Genomic DNA, 17,170 nt, shown 5'->3' with positions numbered 1-17,170 from the left:
TGTGAATATGTTGTGCAATAAAATTATATAACAAAATGGAAGACAAAGACTGAATAAGTTCACTACCTGAAGAAATAAAACGCAGCCATGTACCCAAGAGGTCTTAGATTGTTGGTATCGCCTAATTCCCTCAACCAGTTGGTCAAGCACAAACTGGGCCCAATTAACGTCATTTCGGAATCCATCCTCATGGATGGTATGCCACAAGTTACGGCAACCATTGAGCCTAGATGTGGGGGCCAACAATGTGGCACATGCGTAGTAAATGAATGCTCTACAGAACTCCTCGCCTACAGGTAAGTCTAGGAGTTTCTCCTCGCATGCCCGAATAGTCCCAAATGGATGATCTGATGATGTAGAGGTCACCTACAAATTCCGTCCTTCTGTTGGGAGGCCGAAAATGAGGCCAACATCGGTGGCTGTAACAGGATAGTGTTTCTGGGCTGAGAACTCTATCCGTCTAAATCCAACATTGAAATGTTGGATTAGAAAGATACAGAGGTTGTGGCGCACCTCTGTGCAGTTTAAGTTTAAGAGACCTTCAAATTGGAGGTCTCTTATGGCTTGAATTTTTGCCTCTGGTAATCGATTGCACAGTTTCTTAAATCTTGCAGCTGAGCATCGTGTAAACATTGATGTGCCCTGCATGCAATGTTTGAAAACATGGACATGTTAGGAATAGCAACATTCTTGCAGTTGGTAATGCAATAAAATAAGTGAAAAAGTAAAGCTATCATTTCTCAAAGTTACAAAGATTTGTCTACTTGTATTTAGAAATAATATACAGCAGGGTAAGACATTAGATGGGGTTGGGTGCTACTAACAGTGAGATATCCTGTAAGAGGGAGGATTGAAAATTTATGAATAAGGCTATATAGAATAGGCAATAACAGTAAAAATGTACAGAATAGACTATAAAAGAAAAAAATAAATATGAGAATACTACATGATATATAAAAGAAAGAAATCAAATCAATTTATGGAAATAAATTGACTAATTATATTAGAGAAAGAAACCATCAACAAATCAATGAATAATCCTATTTAACCTGCTCCTTTTGAACATGGACAAGGTTTGGAATCCAAGTTTCTGTTGAGAGTATTCCCACATGGTACTAACTATCATTGAAGAATTGTACACTATCATTTGATACCACGAATCATGTGTTTGACCAAAGTTCATTCATACCTAAGTTGTTAGCTGAGTGAGGATTCATGGGAAAATAAATGAAATCTAGGACTATTAATCTAAACTTGTGAAAGTTTTGAGGCTTGAATCTGATTCAATGGGCATAATAATCTAAAATTTGCAGAAAAGAGGAAGTGGGCATTTAAAATAAGGTAATGATACACTATGAAATGCTACTACATACTTTTTTGTAGAATAGTAAACAAAGAGTATGTTTACGCTTGAAAACAAGAATAAATAAGATGAATCCATGAGTGTTGGAGAATTAAATGAATGAAGAGGAGTTTGGAAACCATACTTTATGTTGGAGAATAAAAGTTATGTGCTATGACTTTATGTTTTTTTTTTTCTGTTAACTTATAGAAGTATTTTCATTGTTGTAAGGATTCTGCAAGAAGATATACATGAGCAATTTTAAATGTCCGTACTGCTCCTGGCAAAAGCCACATTGGGTACAAGTTTGCCACATCAGTTTGCTTGGTCAGTGCGTGAATGACCGTAATTGAATTTCTGTAACTGGTTCAAAATACTGGTATATGAAGTGTCTAGAGAGCTATGCACCTTGCTTAAGTCAATTGTTTGAATCTTACAAACAAAAAATAATACAGAATTTGCCACCCGAAAAAAAGGTATGTCCAGAGTCCAAGGCACTGAGAAATTGGCAAGGCATGGCTCTCCACCTTCATATTTAAATCACTTAGAAAGTGAAGCAAAAAGAAGCCTAATGTCTCAATACCATTGAGGTCCCCATAAATAATTGTGATCATTTTACCCTAGGGACGTGGCTAAAGTGGCTACAGAGGTAAGGGTTACCTATAACTCAAGTGGCTAAAGAGTTAATCCCATCCCCATCACCATTCCTACCAGAACACCTCTCTTTATCCCTTCCTCTACCCTCCTCCCTCATCCTAGAGGACATGGTTTTTGCCTATCCCCACAGCTGTATAGCGAAGACCATTAGATCCCTAAAGCATAATTGTATATGGTGTTAGTGAACCACATTTTCTATATTACCAAATTGAACACAAATATTACCTGACAACTTACAAAGCTGATATAATAGTATTTAATAAATAAACGTTGAATTGTTAAAACTTCAATATTAGAGAACTTTCCAACATAACTGATACATGGTAACTATAATAAGGGACATGAAGAAATCACTTAAATTTCATGCATAATATATATATATATACTAACTTAAAAGGTATCTGAAAATGAAAATTTCATAAAATGATTTCAGATTATATATAAATAAGGGAGTAATTTGTTCACACCAATTCAAATATGTAAAATATCATAAAATGAAATTTCACCCATTTTGATACCAACATGCATTCTGATTTATGTTCTGACAATACATTAAAATTGCATGACTATAGATTATAAGTTCTTGTGGCACTGTACTAGAGAAGCGAAAACCTCTCAAATAGTATGTTGGCAACGGAAGAATGCAAAAAACAACAAAGATAAGCAAGTATGATGAACCATACCGAGAGTGGGAGTGAACTGGCAGCAGAACCATCTAAGCCATTACCAGCCATTGTTAATATTATAACTACATCATTGGGCATAGAAAAGTAGAATGCAATGCACAGATAAACTGACCAACTGAATAACTAGACAGCAAGTATAGTACAATACTATGAAAGTTCAGCTAAGTGATAAGAAAAATGCACGCATCCAATGATGTGAGTAGGACATACTTAAAATAGGGAAGTGAAAGTATACATCAAGTTAAAGGATACCACATTGAAACTGCAATTTCAAATTAAATCAGTAATGAAAGCAACTCCAAATCATGAAAATTAAAAAGTAGTCTTATAAAAAATAAAATGAAAAGGTAGTGCATCGTGACTATAATAAGGACAATACATAACATCCAAAAGCAACAACCCTATGACCATAAAGCAAATAATGGAACAATGAGGGATCGTACACAAAATGAAAACCTTACAAGCAAAGAAATGAACATGTCACGGCAATGGATTATTACATTTAGACCGATTGTGACCTATGCCATTGCATCGAGAGCAATGAATAGCTCTCTTATGGCTAAACTGTGACTCAATACGCCTTTGTCGGGGTCTTCCTGGAGGACGTCTCACTTGCGGGGGTTGGAGACTAGGAAATACGTTGCCTTGGCCATCTTACAAAGTCCCAGCCTCACAAACTTTAGGCATGTTGTGTGTTGGTAATGGTTGAAACTAACCCGAGTAAATCAACTGTTGGGTGGAGACTTTAAAACATGGGTCGATATAGTCATACACATCGTGTCTCAATGTACGGATCACAGCACATACATGTGGACATGGCAACCCGGACATTTGCCATGTTAGACATGTACACTTATGTTGCTGCATATCCACAACCAAATAAACTTCTCTAGTAAAAACCTTGAACGTCCCACCCAAATAAGGCATCACAGTAATCGGAGCAGATCTCGTGATATTTGACATTAGCTTTTCCTCTGTTTTGGGTCCAACCACGCTCTTCCACTTATCTGTACCACGCATATGGGTGTCCAACATGGCTACAAGCTTATCCATGTGCATCATCAGCAACGTATAAATTGTTTGGTGGCGTTCCTCTCTTAACCACGCATTGAAGGACTCTGCAATATTAGTTGTCATTTTATCCCAACGTTTTTTAAGGAACTTTGACATCGCCCAATGCTCCGGACTATTCTCCGCAACCCACCTTGCTAGGTCGCCATTAAAACGCACAAGTTTTTCAAACGCCTTATTGTAGTCTATATCCAACCGAGCATATGCAATGTTGTCTAAAAGCAACAAAGCATCTTCTTTCCCTTTCTTTCCCCTAATGTTTTGCCTGTTGAAGAAGCTTGAAAAGTTCTCTTTCACATGTCGATAACAATAGGCGTGATTTTCTACCCCAAACAACTCCGAAACATTACGCAATATCCCTTGATGTCTATCTGATATAATAATTACTTCTTGATCATCTAGGATCCCCTTCAATTTCTCCAAGAACCAATACCAATCCTCATAATTTTCTGAACCAACCACACCCAAGGCTAGAGGGAACATTCCATCATCTGCATCATATGCAATGGCAGACAAAAGAGCTCCTTTGTATGGACCACTTAGGTGGCAAGAATCAATAGCCAATACCAGTCGACACCCCATGGTGAACCCTTGAATTGAAAATGCGTGGCCAATGAACAATTGCTTGAAATGACCTTCATGAGAAGTGTACTCGGCAATAGTTCCAGGGTTAATTTCCCTTAGCCTATGGCATAACCAAGGCAAATACGCATAGGACGCACGTGGAGATCCATATACACGCTCTTTTGCCTTCTCTTTAAGATACCATGCTTGGTTATAAGTCAATTGAACTCCATGATCACGTTCAAAATCCTTGCAAATTTGTCGAGGAAGGTATTTTGGAGTTGTTCTAAACACGTCTTCAACAACAACAGCACCTATCTTGGAAGAAACCTGCACCTTAGATGAACACTCATTTTGAGCTATATGATTATGATTAACTTGGTAAGTATAAACTCGCAATATTTCATTTCCTTCAACAGCATGAGTTGTTATCTTCCAAGGACAATCCTCAACCGAACACTTTACTGACATATGTGTAGGTGAATTTTTCTTGTACTTGTATTGAAACCTTCCAGCTAATGACATTTGGTATATTGCATTCCGAAACTCATCTGCATTCTTAAATGTATGTCCGGAACCTAATATTGCCTCACGAAACCGATTCAATTCCAAAGGGGTGTACTCAGTATCTGCACAACACGATGCAAAACCTCTTGATAACATCATAGTATTAGGATTTGCATCGCATGATGCATTAGACGAAGGAAACGTAGGATGTGGACCTCTGCATTTACATTCATAACCAAAATTAGACTACATAATGCGTAAAATTGATATTCATAAAATTTTAAATAGACATCCAAGTGAAAACGCATTACCCAAGTGCCAACTGTGTATTCGGTATATTTGCCTCTATGGCTTCCACACCGGGTGACTCGACTATGTACACATTTGCAAAGTCATCACTGTGGAAAACCACGTTATCCAAGTCATCATCATCTTCTAAATCTTGGATGACTCTAGGGTTAAACTTGAGGGTGTAGTGCATCCTCATCACATGAAGGGAAATGTCGAATTTTTCTAAGACCTTCTGAGTGAATTCTTCAAATGTCATTCCTTTATAAATGTGAATACCTTTGCTTCTTCCACCAACATATTCCCAAAGGCCATCATTTTTTTGGACAAGTTTGCCTCCCACGAAAATATAACAGTATATTCTATTTGTGGCATCCATCAACCTATTGAAATAAAGCACAAATTTATATTGTTGAACAAACAATAATGCATATTCAATGTGATCTTAAAAGTTTTTTCATCTCACAATATACTATGTTCCCATACAAAAAAGTTATATTTTAAAAAATGTATATACAAAAAAATGTAACTTTAAAGTCTTAAAAAATAATTTTTGCTGCTCCTTTTGATTATTCTAACCATTGTCAACGGTAAGATTATTTTAAGATAGGCACTAATAAACAAACGATGAGTTGAACTAAAATATGAAGACCGAGCTTCTCTCTTCTCTTGGACTGATAAATACTACATAACCTAAACAAAACTAAAAATAATAATAAAAATAAAAAACAAAAATGAGAAATGTAAAACTAAAATGGAAATTAAAAGATTGAAATTAATAGATTAAAAAAATCATTAAATTAAAAACTAAGAAAGGCTTTAAAAGGAAAAAAAACAAATCTCTAACTTATTTTCCCTATCATTCCCCATTACTTATATATTCATAGTTCACATTTTTATAAGCAAAAACCTCTCTCTCCAACTACTTTAGTGCTACCCAATTTGACACTACTACTTACCTATGCTAATAATCTAATCGTGTCAATACTTGGAACTTTAAGACAGAACATCACAACAATATCTAGTAAAGTAGGAGGATTTTGTGTCCGATTCGACATAATACTGCAGAACATATATATATATATATATATATATATATATATATATATATATATATATATATACACCAAAAACATTGGAATTATGGAACTATAAGACATTCAATAGGAAATAATCCCCCACGTTTTATTAAGCTCTAACCTATACTTACACTAGGTAGAAAACAAATTCTCATTCTCACTCAAACCCTTAGACAATTTCTGTTGGTACTACTATATCAGACATGCCTACAAACTTATTCAAAGAGAATGGAGATATTTAAATATTAATTATAAAGCGTTGCTTTTCAAAATAATATGAAGAGATAATAGCCTAAAAAATGTAACAAATACAGAATTCTCTTCTAAACTATCATGTCCTACTTTAGATGATTCATACAAAACCATAAGTAATAGTTTAACACATTTAAGGTTTAAGGGTCAAAAAAACTAATAGATAAAAAGAGATAAATCTGTTACTTGTGCCTACATCTCAAGCCAATGCACCATAAGAAAACTTTAGGGTTTTTAGGTTATCCATTTCCCCTTTCCATTTTTCCTCTCCTGGTTTTCTAGCAACCAATTAAACAATTATAAATTTTTTTCAAGTATATATGAAAATTTTTCACAAATATTTTTTTGAATTTAAAATATACAAATAGCATGAAAAAAAAATCTAAAAAAAATTACAAAAATATAATCAGATCGATTAAGCCATGAATCATGAGCTGCAGGTAAAGTGCATTTTCTGTATTCTCAAGGATTAAAGAAAAAATTATGGTTCAAAATTTTTCCTTTCTTTTTCTCATTACTTTCTCAGCATCCGAATAATAGTAGCAAACCAAGAAGTCAATTATTGAATGGGAACACTAACTTGAACTCCGGAGATCAAGTTGAACACAGTTTAGAGATTTGGACTAAGAAAATTTAGGTCGAGATTTAGGCAATCTACTAACCTCAAATGTGCAACAAGAGAGACCCAACTGAAATCCATACCTCATTCAAATTCTCGAGAGAGACGGATGCGAGAAAAAATGAAAGAGCCGCAGAGATTGAGATGCAAGCGATGGAGGTGCTCGGGAGGAAGAGAAGAAAACGGCTTCTAGGCTTGAAATGCTGAAGAGACCAAAATTTAGGTAATCTACTAACCTCAAATATGCAACAAGAGATACCCAACTGAAATCCATACCTTATTCAAATTTTCGAGAGAGCCGAATGCGAGAAAAAATGAAAGAGCCACAGAGATTGAGATGCAAGCGATGGAAGTGCTCGGGAGGAAGAGAAGAAAACGGCTTCTAGGCTTGAAATGCTGAAGAGAGACCAAAATTAGGGCAAAATTCCAAAAAGCCACAGAGATTGAGATGCAAGCGATGGAGAAACTCGGGAGGAACAGAAAAAACGGCTTCTAAGCAGAGAAGAAAACGACTTCTAGGTAGAGAAGAAAACGGCTTCTAGGCAGAGAAGAAAACGACTTCTAGGCAGAGAAGAAAATGGCTTATAGGCTTGAAATGCTGAGGAGAGCAAAATTAGGGCAAAATTCCCAAGAACCGCAGACGAAGAGAAGAAAACGGAGGCTTGAAATCTGAAGAGACATAGGGCAAAATTCCAACCTGGCTTTTTTTGTTTATTATATTTTTTTTTTCATAATCAGCAAAGGTTATTTTTGGAATTAATAAAAGTGCATATCCTTCTTTTTAATTTTGACACTTCCTATGGGTTTTCAGCTTAAATGGGTCGGTTAGGTGGACCATTTCTTAATTTTTGGGCCCAGCTGGGCCCAAAACACAATTCTCCCAAGATATAAATATATTTGGTCTGGCCTCTCTATCTCTCTCTTTCCATTTCTTTTTTGTTTTTTTCTTTTATGTAGTGGTGTCTTGCTTCAGTTTGGTCTTCATCCACACCTACCCTCTCAAGTTACAATTCTCTCAGTCAAGCTACCGGTCTTCCAACCCTTCTTTCAATTTTGCAATGGCTTCTTCTTCAACCATTCTCTCAGTGCCTTCTTCCTCTTCCCCCCATCGCTGGAAGTACGATGTCTTCCTTAGTTTCAGAGGTGAAGACACCCGCCAAAGCTTTACTGCCCATCTTCACTCGGCCCTCAGCCAAAAGGGAATCAACACCTTCAAAGATAGCCTACTCCCGAGAGGCGAAAAAATATCTCCAGCACTCCTACAGGCAATTGAAGAATCGAGGTTTTCAATCATCGTTTTATCCGAAAACTATGCTTCTTCAAGTTGGTGTTTGGAGGAACTTACAAAGATTCTTGAGTGTGTCGAAGAGGGGGGACATACAGCTCTACCGGTTTTCCATAACGTGGATCCCTCCAATGTAAGAAAGCAAGAAGGGAGTTTTGCGAAAGCATTTGCAAAGCATGAACAAGTTTACAAGGATAAGATGGAGCAGGTGGTGAAGTGGAGAGATGCTTTGACTGAAGCAGCTACAATTGCTGGATGGGATACACGAAATAGGTAATTCTTTCTATCTGCAATATTTTTCTCTAATCATATTCTGTTGATTCATCCAGAAAGATGGATCTCATCCTCCTGTTATCAATAATAAGTTTTCACAATTTCCATTCCTCTTAGTTAGATACTTCTATTAAGCTTCATTAAGACAAATTTTTATTTAATTTTACAAAATAAGAATGAGGATGGAACTAGAGTTCGAGATTAATCACAACACTGTGAATTTAAAAAAAAAATTATTGAAATTTAATAAAAAGGTATGATTATTTGAATAAGAATGATTTATTTATTTATTTATTTTTATTCTCATATCTAATAAACAATTGAATGAAAAATAAATGGATTTGGCATTTTTAGCAGCTTACAGCTGGTGAGCAAATTTTCACAGCTAAGTTAGTGTCCAAGTCGAAATTGAGGTGGTCCTCTTTATGGTGGGGGCATGGTGAAGGTGGAGACGTGTCAAAAATTTTAAAAATTTAATGAAGGAAAATGCTTGGAAACTTCATGGGTGGAAGAAGCTTTTGACCACTGACCGCCAATTAATACACATATTGCTCTTATTGCAACCGTTTGGATTTTTTTTTTTTTAAATATATGTAATTTAATATCCTCTGTGGCAACACCTGTGGCTGCAGCTTAGTATATGGTGAAGTTATGAGACAGTGCCACTTGTTCAAGAAGAGAAATTATTTCACAAAACTCCAAAAGCTAAAGGAGTTTTTCCCATGTTCTGGTGCTAGACTGACTGATAGTATTCCTAACGCCATATCTCTTCTTTTATTGGCTGCTATATGTTCTCGCCATAACAACATGAATATGGGATTAACAATGATTTGATCAATTTTAGCTTCATCTTGTCAAGTTACATTTAGTTTGCCCTCTCTTTTCAGTCATAAAGAACAAAGCAAAGTACTGCTATGTATGTTTATCTATTTTTCTGTCCCTTTTTGGCTTAAAAAATGACATGCGATTTTTCTCAATTTGAAATTTGTAGAGATGAATCCGAGGTTATTGAGCAAATTGTTACCAGGATTTTGAATGAGCCGATTGATGCATTCTCAAGCAACATGGATGCTCTAGTTGGAATGGACTCTCGTATGGAGGACTTGCTTTCACGGTTATGTATTGGTTCTGATGATGTTCGGTTTGTTGGAATATGGGGCATGGCTGGCATAGGTAAGACTACCATTGCTGAAGCTATTTATGACCGAATCTACACTAAATTTGATGGTTGCTGCTTTCTTAAAAATGTTAGAGAAGACTCACAAAGACATGGTCTAACTTATTTACAAGAAACACTCCTTTCACAAGTTTTAGGGGGAATCAACAATCTCAATAGAGGAATCAATTTTATAAAAGCAAGACTCCGCCCTAAGAGGGTCCTTATTGTTCTTGATGATGTGGTGCACCGGCAACAGTTGGAGGCTTTAGCCGGAAATCATGATTGGTTTGGCTCGGGAAGTCGAATCATCATAACTACTAGAGAAAAGCGTTTGCTAATTGAGCAAGAAGTGGATGAAATATACAAAGTTGAGAAATTAGAGTATGATGAAGCTCTTAAGCTCTTTTGTCAATATGCCTTTAGATATAAGCATCCTACCGAAGATTTTATGCAATTGTGCCACCATGCAGTAGATTATACTGGAGGCCTTCCCTTGGCCCTTAAAGTCTTGGGTTCTTGTCTATATAGAAAAAGCATACATGAATGGAAGAGTGAATTGGACAAACTCAATCAATTCCCAAATAAGGAAGTTCTAAATGTGCTCAAAACAAGTTTTGATGGATTAGATGATAATGAAAAGAATATGTTTCTTGATATTGCATTCTTCTATAAAGGGGAGGACAAAGATTTTGTTATAGAAGTACTAGATAATTTCTTCCCTGTGAGTGAAATAGGAAATCTTGTCGATAAATCACTCATAACTATTTCAGATAATAAGTTGTACATGCATGATTTACTACAAGAAATGGGTTGGGAAATTGTTCGACAAGAATCTATTAAAGACCCTGGCAAACGCAGCAGATTGCGGGTTCATGAGGACATCCATGATGTATTAACAACAAATAAGGTAAGACCCCAATGCATCAACTTTCTTTTTTGGCGTGTGTACAAGCTCTAGTTGAAGACTAAGTTCGAAGAATACTATTCCATCTATTTTGAAAACTCATAAATCTTTACAATTTTACTAACAAATAAGAGTTGCCACCTTAAAAGATGTGTTTTCTTGTGTTCAAACTTCATTCCTACAATAACACTTAAAAATTGAAAAAAAAAAATGTAAAGGCAAAAAAGGTCATTAAGTTGTTTTCTGGACTTTCTTTTTTCTTGTTTTCTTCCCAATTTTTTCATTCTTACTTCTATCTCATGCTCTGGTCTTGGTTAACTTTAGGGGACTGAAGCAGTTGAAGGCATGGTCTTTGACTTGTCTGCATCAAAAGAGCTAAACCTCAGTGTTGATGCCTTTGCAAAGATGAACAAATTAAGATTGCTCAGATTCTATAATTGTCAATTTTATGGAAGCTCTGAATACTTATCCGAGGAAGAGTTAATTGCTAGTACTCGTGATGCTTGGAGATGGATGGGCTATGATAACTCTCCATACAATGATAGTAAATTGCATCTATCTAGAGATTTTAAATTTCCATCCAACAACTTAAGATCTCTCCATTGGCATGGATACCCTTTGAAGTCCCTTCCATCAATTTTTCATCCAAAGAAGCTTGTTGAGCTAAACATGTGCTATAGTCTGCTTAAACAACTATGGGAAGGAAAGAAGGTATGATTATAATTATAATTTATATTCATTGTTTTTTCTTTAAAATAATTATAAAGTTCATGAAAGTGGATTTGTTCTTTTTTTTCTCTCTCTCTCTCTTTGATAGGCATTCGAGAAGTTGAAGTTCATCAAACTCAGCCACTCTCAACATCTAACCAAAACTCCAGATTTCTCTGCGGCCCCAAAACTTAGGAGAATAATTCTGAATGGTTGTACAAGTTTGGTCAAGCTTCACCCATCCATTGGGGCTCTCAAGGAGCTTATTTTCCTGAATTTAGAAGGCTGCTCAAAACTTGAGAAGTTCCCAGAGGTCGTCCAAGGAAACCTGGAAGATCTATCAGGCATCTCCTTAGAAGGGACTGCTATAAGAGAACTGCCTTCATCAATTGGAGGTCTAAATAGGCTAGTTTTGTTGAATCTGAGGAATTGTAAAAAACTCGCAAGTCTTCCGCAAAGCATTTGTGAACTGATATCTCTTCAGACTCTAACTCTCTCTGGTTGCTCAAAACTAAAGAAATTGCCAGATGACCTGGGGAGACTGCAATGTTTAGTAGAGCTCCATGTAGATGGAACTGGTATAAAAGAGGTGCCATCCTCTATTAATCTTTTGACAAACCTTCAAGAATTATCATTAGCAGGATGTAAGGGATGGGAATCTAAGTCATGGAATCTGGCTTTTTCTTTCGGCTCGTGGCCAACACTAGAACCATTGCGACTGCCTCGCTTGTCAGGTTTATACTCCTTGAAAATTTTGAATTTAAGTGACTGCAACCTATTGGAAGGAGCATTGCCCATTGATCTCAGCTCCCTATCTTCATTGGAAATGTTAGATCTGAGCCGAAACAGTTTCATTACGATTCCTGCTAACCTTAGTGGACTTTCTCGGCTACACGTGCTCATGCTGCCATACTGCAAGAGTCTTCAATCATTGCCAGAGCTTCCATCAAGTATTAGATATTTAAATGCCGAAGCTTGCACATCCCTGGAAACCTTTTCATGTTCACCAAGTGCATGCACATCGAAGAGGTATGGGGGACTCCGGCTCGAATTTTCTAATTGCTTCAGACTAATGGAGAATGAACACAATGACAGTGTGAAACATATCCTACTGGGAATTCAGCTTCTCGCATCAATACCAAAATTTCTGCAACCATTTTTGGTCTCTCTCTCTCTCTCTCTCTGTGTGCATATGTTTCTGTGCAAAAAACAATCGTAGACTGTTTCCTTACATGCAAACAATGTTTTCATGATACAGGGGGGTTTTATTGACGGTCCGCATAATCTATATGATGCAATCGTTCCTGGAAGTAGAATTCCGGAGTGGTTCGTGGATCAGAGCACGGGGTCTTCAGTAACAGTAGAGCTGCCTCCACATTGGTATAATACCAAGTTGATGGGAATGGCTGTTTGTGCTGTTATCGGCGCCACGGGTGTCATTGACCCCACCATTGAGGAGTGGAGGCCTCAGATATATTTTAAATGTTCTTCTGTGATTTATCAAGGCGATGATGCTATCATGAGTCGTTCAATGAAAGATGACCACACGTGGTTTAGGTATCTATCCCTTTGTTGGCTGCATGGACGAACTCCTCCCTTTGGAAAGAGCAGAGGCTCTATGGTGGTTTCATTTGGAAGCTGGGAGGAGAAGTTAGAGGTGAAGAAGTGTGGGGTTCGTCTTGTATACGAGGGAGAGGAGAAAGATAGCCATTGCAGCTTTCCTTGCGGTGCCATGTTGCCGGAAGAAAGAGAGGAGACAGATAGTGAATGCAGCTTTCCAGGAGAAGGAGATGAATCAGATTCAGGATCAGAAGACCTTAGACAATCAAATTCAGATTCAGAATGAAAAGAACTTAGGCAAACTTGTTCCCCCTGTAACCTTCTTACAAACTTTTTCATGTTGCTGAAGCAGATCTGTGTTACCAGTAAGGAGAAAGCTGACCTTTCCCAATCAAATTCAGTCTATCCATAATCAGATTCTTTTTCAGATTAAGAGCCACTACCGCCTCCTTCTTGGCCCCCATGTAAGCTTCTTCCGAACCTTCTCATATTCCTTCAATCACATCTGCGTTGCCACTGATAATAAAGCTGACCTTTGGGAATCAAATACCTGGATTTTGAAAATATGTTATTCACCACTAATTTCCTAATTTTAAAATTTTTTAATTTCTTAATATTAATATTGAACCGTATAAGAGACTTATTTGTTCAGGACTAAATATCTTTGGTACAGTGTTTCAATTAAATATCTTTTTCCTCCCTCAATGTTTCTAATGAATAAAAATTTGTTAATTAATTTTAAAAACTACTGGCTTCATATTTTATTTATAACCATCTCTAGTTAAATAGAAATTCTATTTTATTTGATTTCTTAAAAATCTAGAAAAATATAATATACTCTTGTAGATTACTTTAGGAATTAGTCAACCAAATGCCTTTAGTGGCTAAAAGACGAATGCATATTAGGTTTAATCATTTCAATCATTTCATTTGAATTTAGCAAAAAATGTTTTAATTTTGTCAGGCTGCACTGAAAAGTTTGAAGGTGGTTCTGGTTGAAAAACCTCGATGGAGCTCTATCGGATACCCTCATTTGAGGTAATCACTCCCCTTCAATATGTTTTTAAGTGTTTTAAGTACTTCATTTAGCTATTTAGAAGTATACAATTAACGGATTGAAAATTTTAATTTTAGAATTCTCATTTTCATAATCAAATTCTTTTAAAAACTTATGTGATATTTTATGTTTACAAATAAAAAAAAAGATCTATAATCTCACAAAAGTTTTGATAATGTAATTTTGAGAAATAAGTCTATTTATATGAAATAAAATGTGTCATAATATTTTTCATTTGAAAAACAAAATGAAAAATTAATAGCATTTGTTTTTCAAATGTTTTCATTCTTTTTCCATTTTTTTTCTAAAATTTACCGTCTTTTATCACTCTTGCTCAATTATTACATTGACACCTTATTTGTAGAAATTCATACCTAAGAAATAACAACTCTTGATAATGAAAAACATAAAAACCTTGTAAATTTGGTGATTTAGATGGAAAAACTAAATCAACTATTTAAATTAAAAATATTTTAATTGATTTTTAGAAACCAAATCAAATTTAAATTTTTGGGAACTTTCCAATAGTATAGTTAGGATCCAAGGTTATAAAGAAATGTTATTATGCCCCTCAAACCCTGGACCAGCAATGTCCACCCTAAGCCATATGAAAGTCTTACCATTACGCTAAATAACTTAATGGTCGCCCCACCCCCGAGAAGCAAAATGTTGGCTCCACAGAAAAATAAATACAAAATTATGAGACTTTTGGCCATTTATTTTATTTTTATATTGAACTCGTTTTTTCAAAAGACAAATTTATTTTAGTATAACTTATCTTTTGAAATGACGAGTTCCATGTGAAATAATAAAATGCTGTAGCTTTAGAATTACTTTTAGGATAATGGTTTTCTAAAAATTATGGCACCCATGGAAAAAGCCCTAAGATCCTGTTCAAGTCATTCATGTGAGAGAACAATTAAGAGCAATGTTAGCTTGGTGAGAGCTAGGAAAATTAAGATAATCATTAAGGACTTAAAAGTTGTATCCTCACTGTACAAAGGGCAAATAAGGGATAATAAATAAAAGCATCCTAACTTGGTGGGGTAGAAAAAGGATAATTTTTTAGTCTGACTTGTTGAATTAGTTTAAAATATTTTTTCTATATCGCATATTTGGGTAGCATTAATTATGTGTTAGAGAATGAGTGGGAAAATAAAAGAAATCTTAGAGAGGGCAAGACTATCATGAGAAATCGAGGAGTTTTCTTAGGTATAAGTCTCTTATAAAAAATAAGGTGAATGCATCCTTCTATGAGTTTGAATTGTAGAAAATATTATTTTAAAATCTATATTTGTTTAATGATCTCAAGTGTGTGAGGTTGATATTATACAAGTAACTTTGTGCTCTTTGGACAACAACTTCTAATATAAAAGGTGAGTTTACAAATCAATCTAATCTCATAGTTTTTAATTGATTTCCAAATTGTTATGTTGGAACAAGAAGAAGCATATGGCAAGTTGTTAGACTTGGAAGGTTTGGGAAATGATAAACTATTCATTAAATTGATCTCTAATTATCACCCAAACAAGTACAATGATGGAAATAGATTATATGTAAGGTGTTGTTTATTTTTTTAATTTTTTTTATTAAAAATAATTTGCTTTCAAATTTCAGATAATTTGTATTTTACTTTTTATAAATTTATTATTTATTTTTTAAATTTAATAACTAAAAGTAACTTTTTAAAACGAATCAGTATAACTAAAGTGAATATGTTGGATTTTTTTTACTTCTTAATATTTAATATAAATAAAATATTTAAAAAATAAATAACTTAATGTTTAATATTATTAAATACTATTTAGTCTTAAGTTTTATTTAGAATTAAGTTAAAAAAGCAAACACCACCTAAGTTTATCTTTTTTCTTTTTCTTGTTATTTTTTATAGGGTGGTTTAGGAAAATGAAGGAAAACATGTATAGATTTTTTCAATCTAATCCGCATCAATATTTTACGATTGAATGTGTGTTTAAATGATTTTAATAGTTTGCTAGTGTTGAAGCTAACAAGTTGGTTTACTTAAAACTTATTGAATCAGGTATCTCTTTCTCTCTCTCTTCCTCCCTCAATCTTTTTCATTCTCTTTAAAATTGAATGATACTTTTGTTTGAGATATTTAAGCTTGTTTGTGCCCTCTATTTTGTATTTCAATGATAAAGTCAAGCTAATTCTCTCATGTGTGCGTTTGGCCTTCCCTTTGCCTTTGCAGGATGGATGTGGCTATCATGTTTTGGAGTTTGGTGGAGCAATAAATTGATCATAGTGTGTTATTCTACATATTTGTGCTATTGACATTTTCTAAATACATAGGATTGAAGTTTTTAGAATCTGTTGGAAGGTAAGACTGAACCAATTAAAGCAATTTTCTTTCAAACTAAAAAACATGCATTGTATTAAGAGGGATTTGCTATATTTATGTCATGTTAAATTTTTCATGTATATCATTTTTCTTTTTAATCAGTCGTATTCAAACTTGAATTTAAATCAAAGAGCTACGATTCTAAGATATTTTCAAGATTGCTTGATGGAATGAAAAATTTAAGCTGGTTAGAAACTTTAATTTTTACTCACCAATAATAAAGCAAAACATTTATGTATTTCCAGGTTTCTCATCAGCACATATTTGTTGACTTAAGATTTGGAGGGAAGTATGATTGTGGTTAGTAGAATGGTTATGTTGGTAGGGGCGCAGATGTTGGTGATAGTGGAGGTGGTAGTAATAGGCAATAGTATAGTCCATCATTACACCATTTTATATGGTTTTATTTCCATGAATTTGAATCGATCACCTTCAATTGACGAGGTAATACTATATATAATAACATTCGATAGATATAGCAAATTTACGAGTTTATAAAAAAAGATATAGCAAATTTTTAATAGGGAGATAGAATATAAGTGTAATGATGACATGCTCCTTCACATATAGATATTATTTATTTTGGGATAAAGGGATCTGTATGGCTTTAAAACACGTTAATATAGAATGTTGATCAAATCCTAAATTATTGAATGTTGAAGAAGGACAACTCTCATCTTTTATTGATTATTATTATTCTTTTTTTTTTCATATAAGCTTCATCTCCTTTATATATCTTAGTTTAACTTTAAACTAATAGTATTGATTTTTTTCTCCCTGATTAATCATTTTCTCTG

The 17,170-nt window shown here is 34.7% G+C and overlaps 2 protein-coding genes across 2 annotated transcripts; one reads left to right on the top strand and one right to left on the bottom strand.

Annotated features, from left to right (window-relative positions):
• Nucleotides 1-366: 366 nt before the first annotated feature.
• LOC104882791 (uncharacterized) lies at nt 367-5,374 on the bottom strand. The gene is made up of 3 exons (XM_019216362.2): nt 5,139-5,374; nt 3,586-5,044; nt 367-642 (listed from the first exon to the last, which is right to left on the bottom strand). The coding sequence occupies exons 1-3, from the start codon at nt 5,372-5,374 to the stop codon at nt 367-369; spliced, it is 1,971 nt and encodes a 656-aa protein (XP_019071907.2).
• A 2,628-nt stretch (nt 5,375-8,002) lies between these two features.
• Nucleotides 8,003-16,453, top strand: LOC100852476 (disease resistance protein RPV1). Its single transcript, XM_010667118.3, has 7 exons — nt 8,003-8,623; nt 9,615-10,689; nt 11,011-11,397; nt 11,504-12,556; nt 12,653-13,418; nt 13,919-13,992; nt 16,224-16,453. The coding sequence occupies exons 1-5, from the start codon at nt 8,124-8,126 to the stop codon at nt 13,238-13,240; spliced, it is 3,603 nt and encodes a 1,200-aa protein (XP_010665420.1). The 5' UTR covers nt 8,003-8,123; the 3' UTR covers nt 13,241-13,418; nt 13,919-13,992; nt 16,224-16,453.
• Nucleotides 16,454-17,170: the final 717 nt, after the last annotated feature.

The sequence above is a fragment of the Vitis vinifera genome, chromosome 18 (assembly GCF_030704535.1).
Source record: "Vitis vinifera cultivar Pinot Noir 40024 chromosome 18, ASM3070453v1".
In the NCBI taxonomy this organism is placed as follows: domain Eukaryota; kingdom Viridiplantae; phylum Streptophyta; class Magnoliopsida; order Vitales; family Vitaceae; genus Vitis; species Vitis vinifera.
The sequence above is the reverse complement of the archived record's forward strand: the minus strand, read 5'-3'. Positions and strand labels throughout refer to the sequence as shown.

Bases quoted from the DNA above. Each gene is read 5' to 3' on its own strand.
- LOC104882791 (XM_019216362.2), bottom strand. From the start codon at position 5,374: ATGACATTTGAAGAATTCACTCAGAAGGTCTTAGAAAAATTCGACATT. The intron at 5,045-5,138 runs GTAATGCGTTTT...ATGTAAATGCAG, and splicing joins AATACACAGTTGGCACTTGG to AGGTCCACATCCTACGTTTC. The intron at 643-3,585 runs GTTTTTACTAGA...CATTGCATGCAG, and splicing joins ATTTGGGTGGGACGTTCAAG to GGCACATCAATGTTTACACG.
- LOC100852476 (XM_010667118.3), top strand. From the start codon at position 8,124: ATGGCTTCTTCTTCAACCATTCTCTCAGTGCCTTCTTCCTCTTCCCCC. The intron at 11,398-11,503 runs GTATGATTATAA...TCTCTTTGATAG, and splicing joins AACTATGGGAAGGAAAGAAG to GCATTCGAGAAGTTGAAGTT. The intron at 12,557-12,652 runs GTCTCTCTCTCT...TTCATGATACAG, and splicing joins AATTTCTGCAACCATTTTTG to GGGGGTTTTATTGACGGTCC.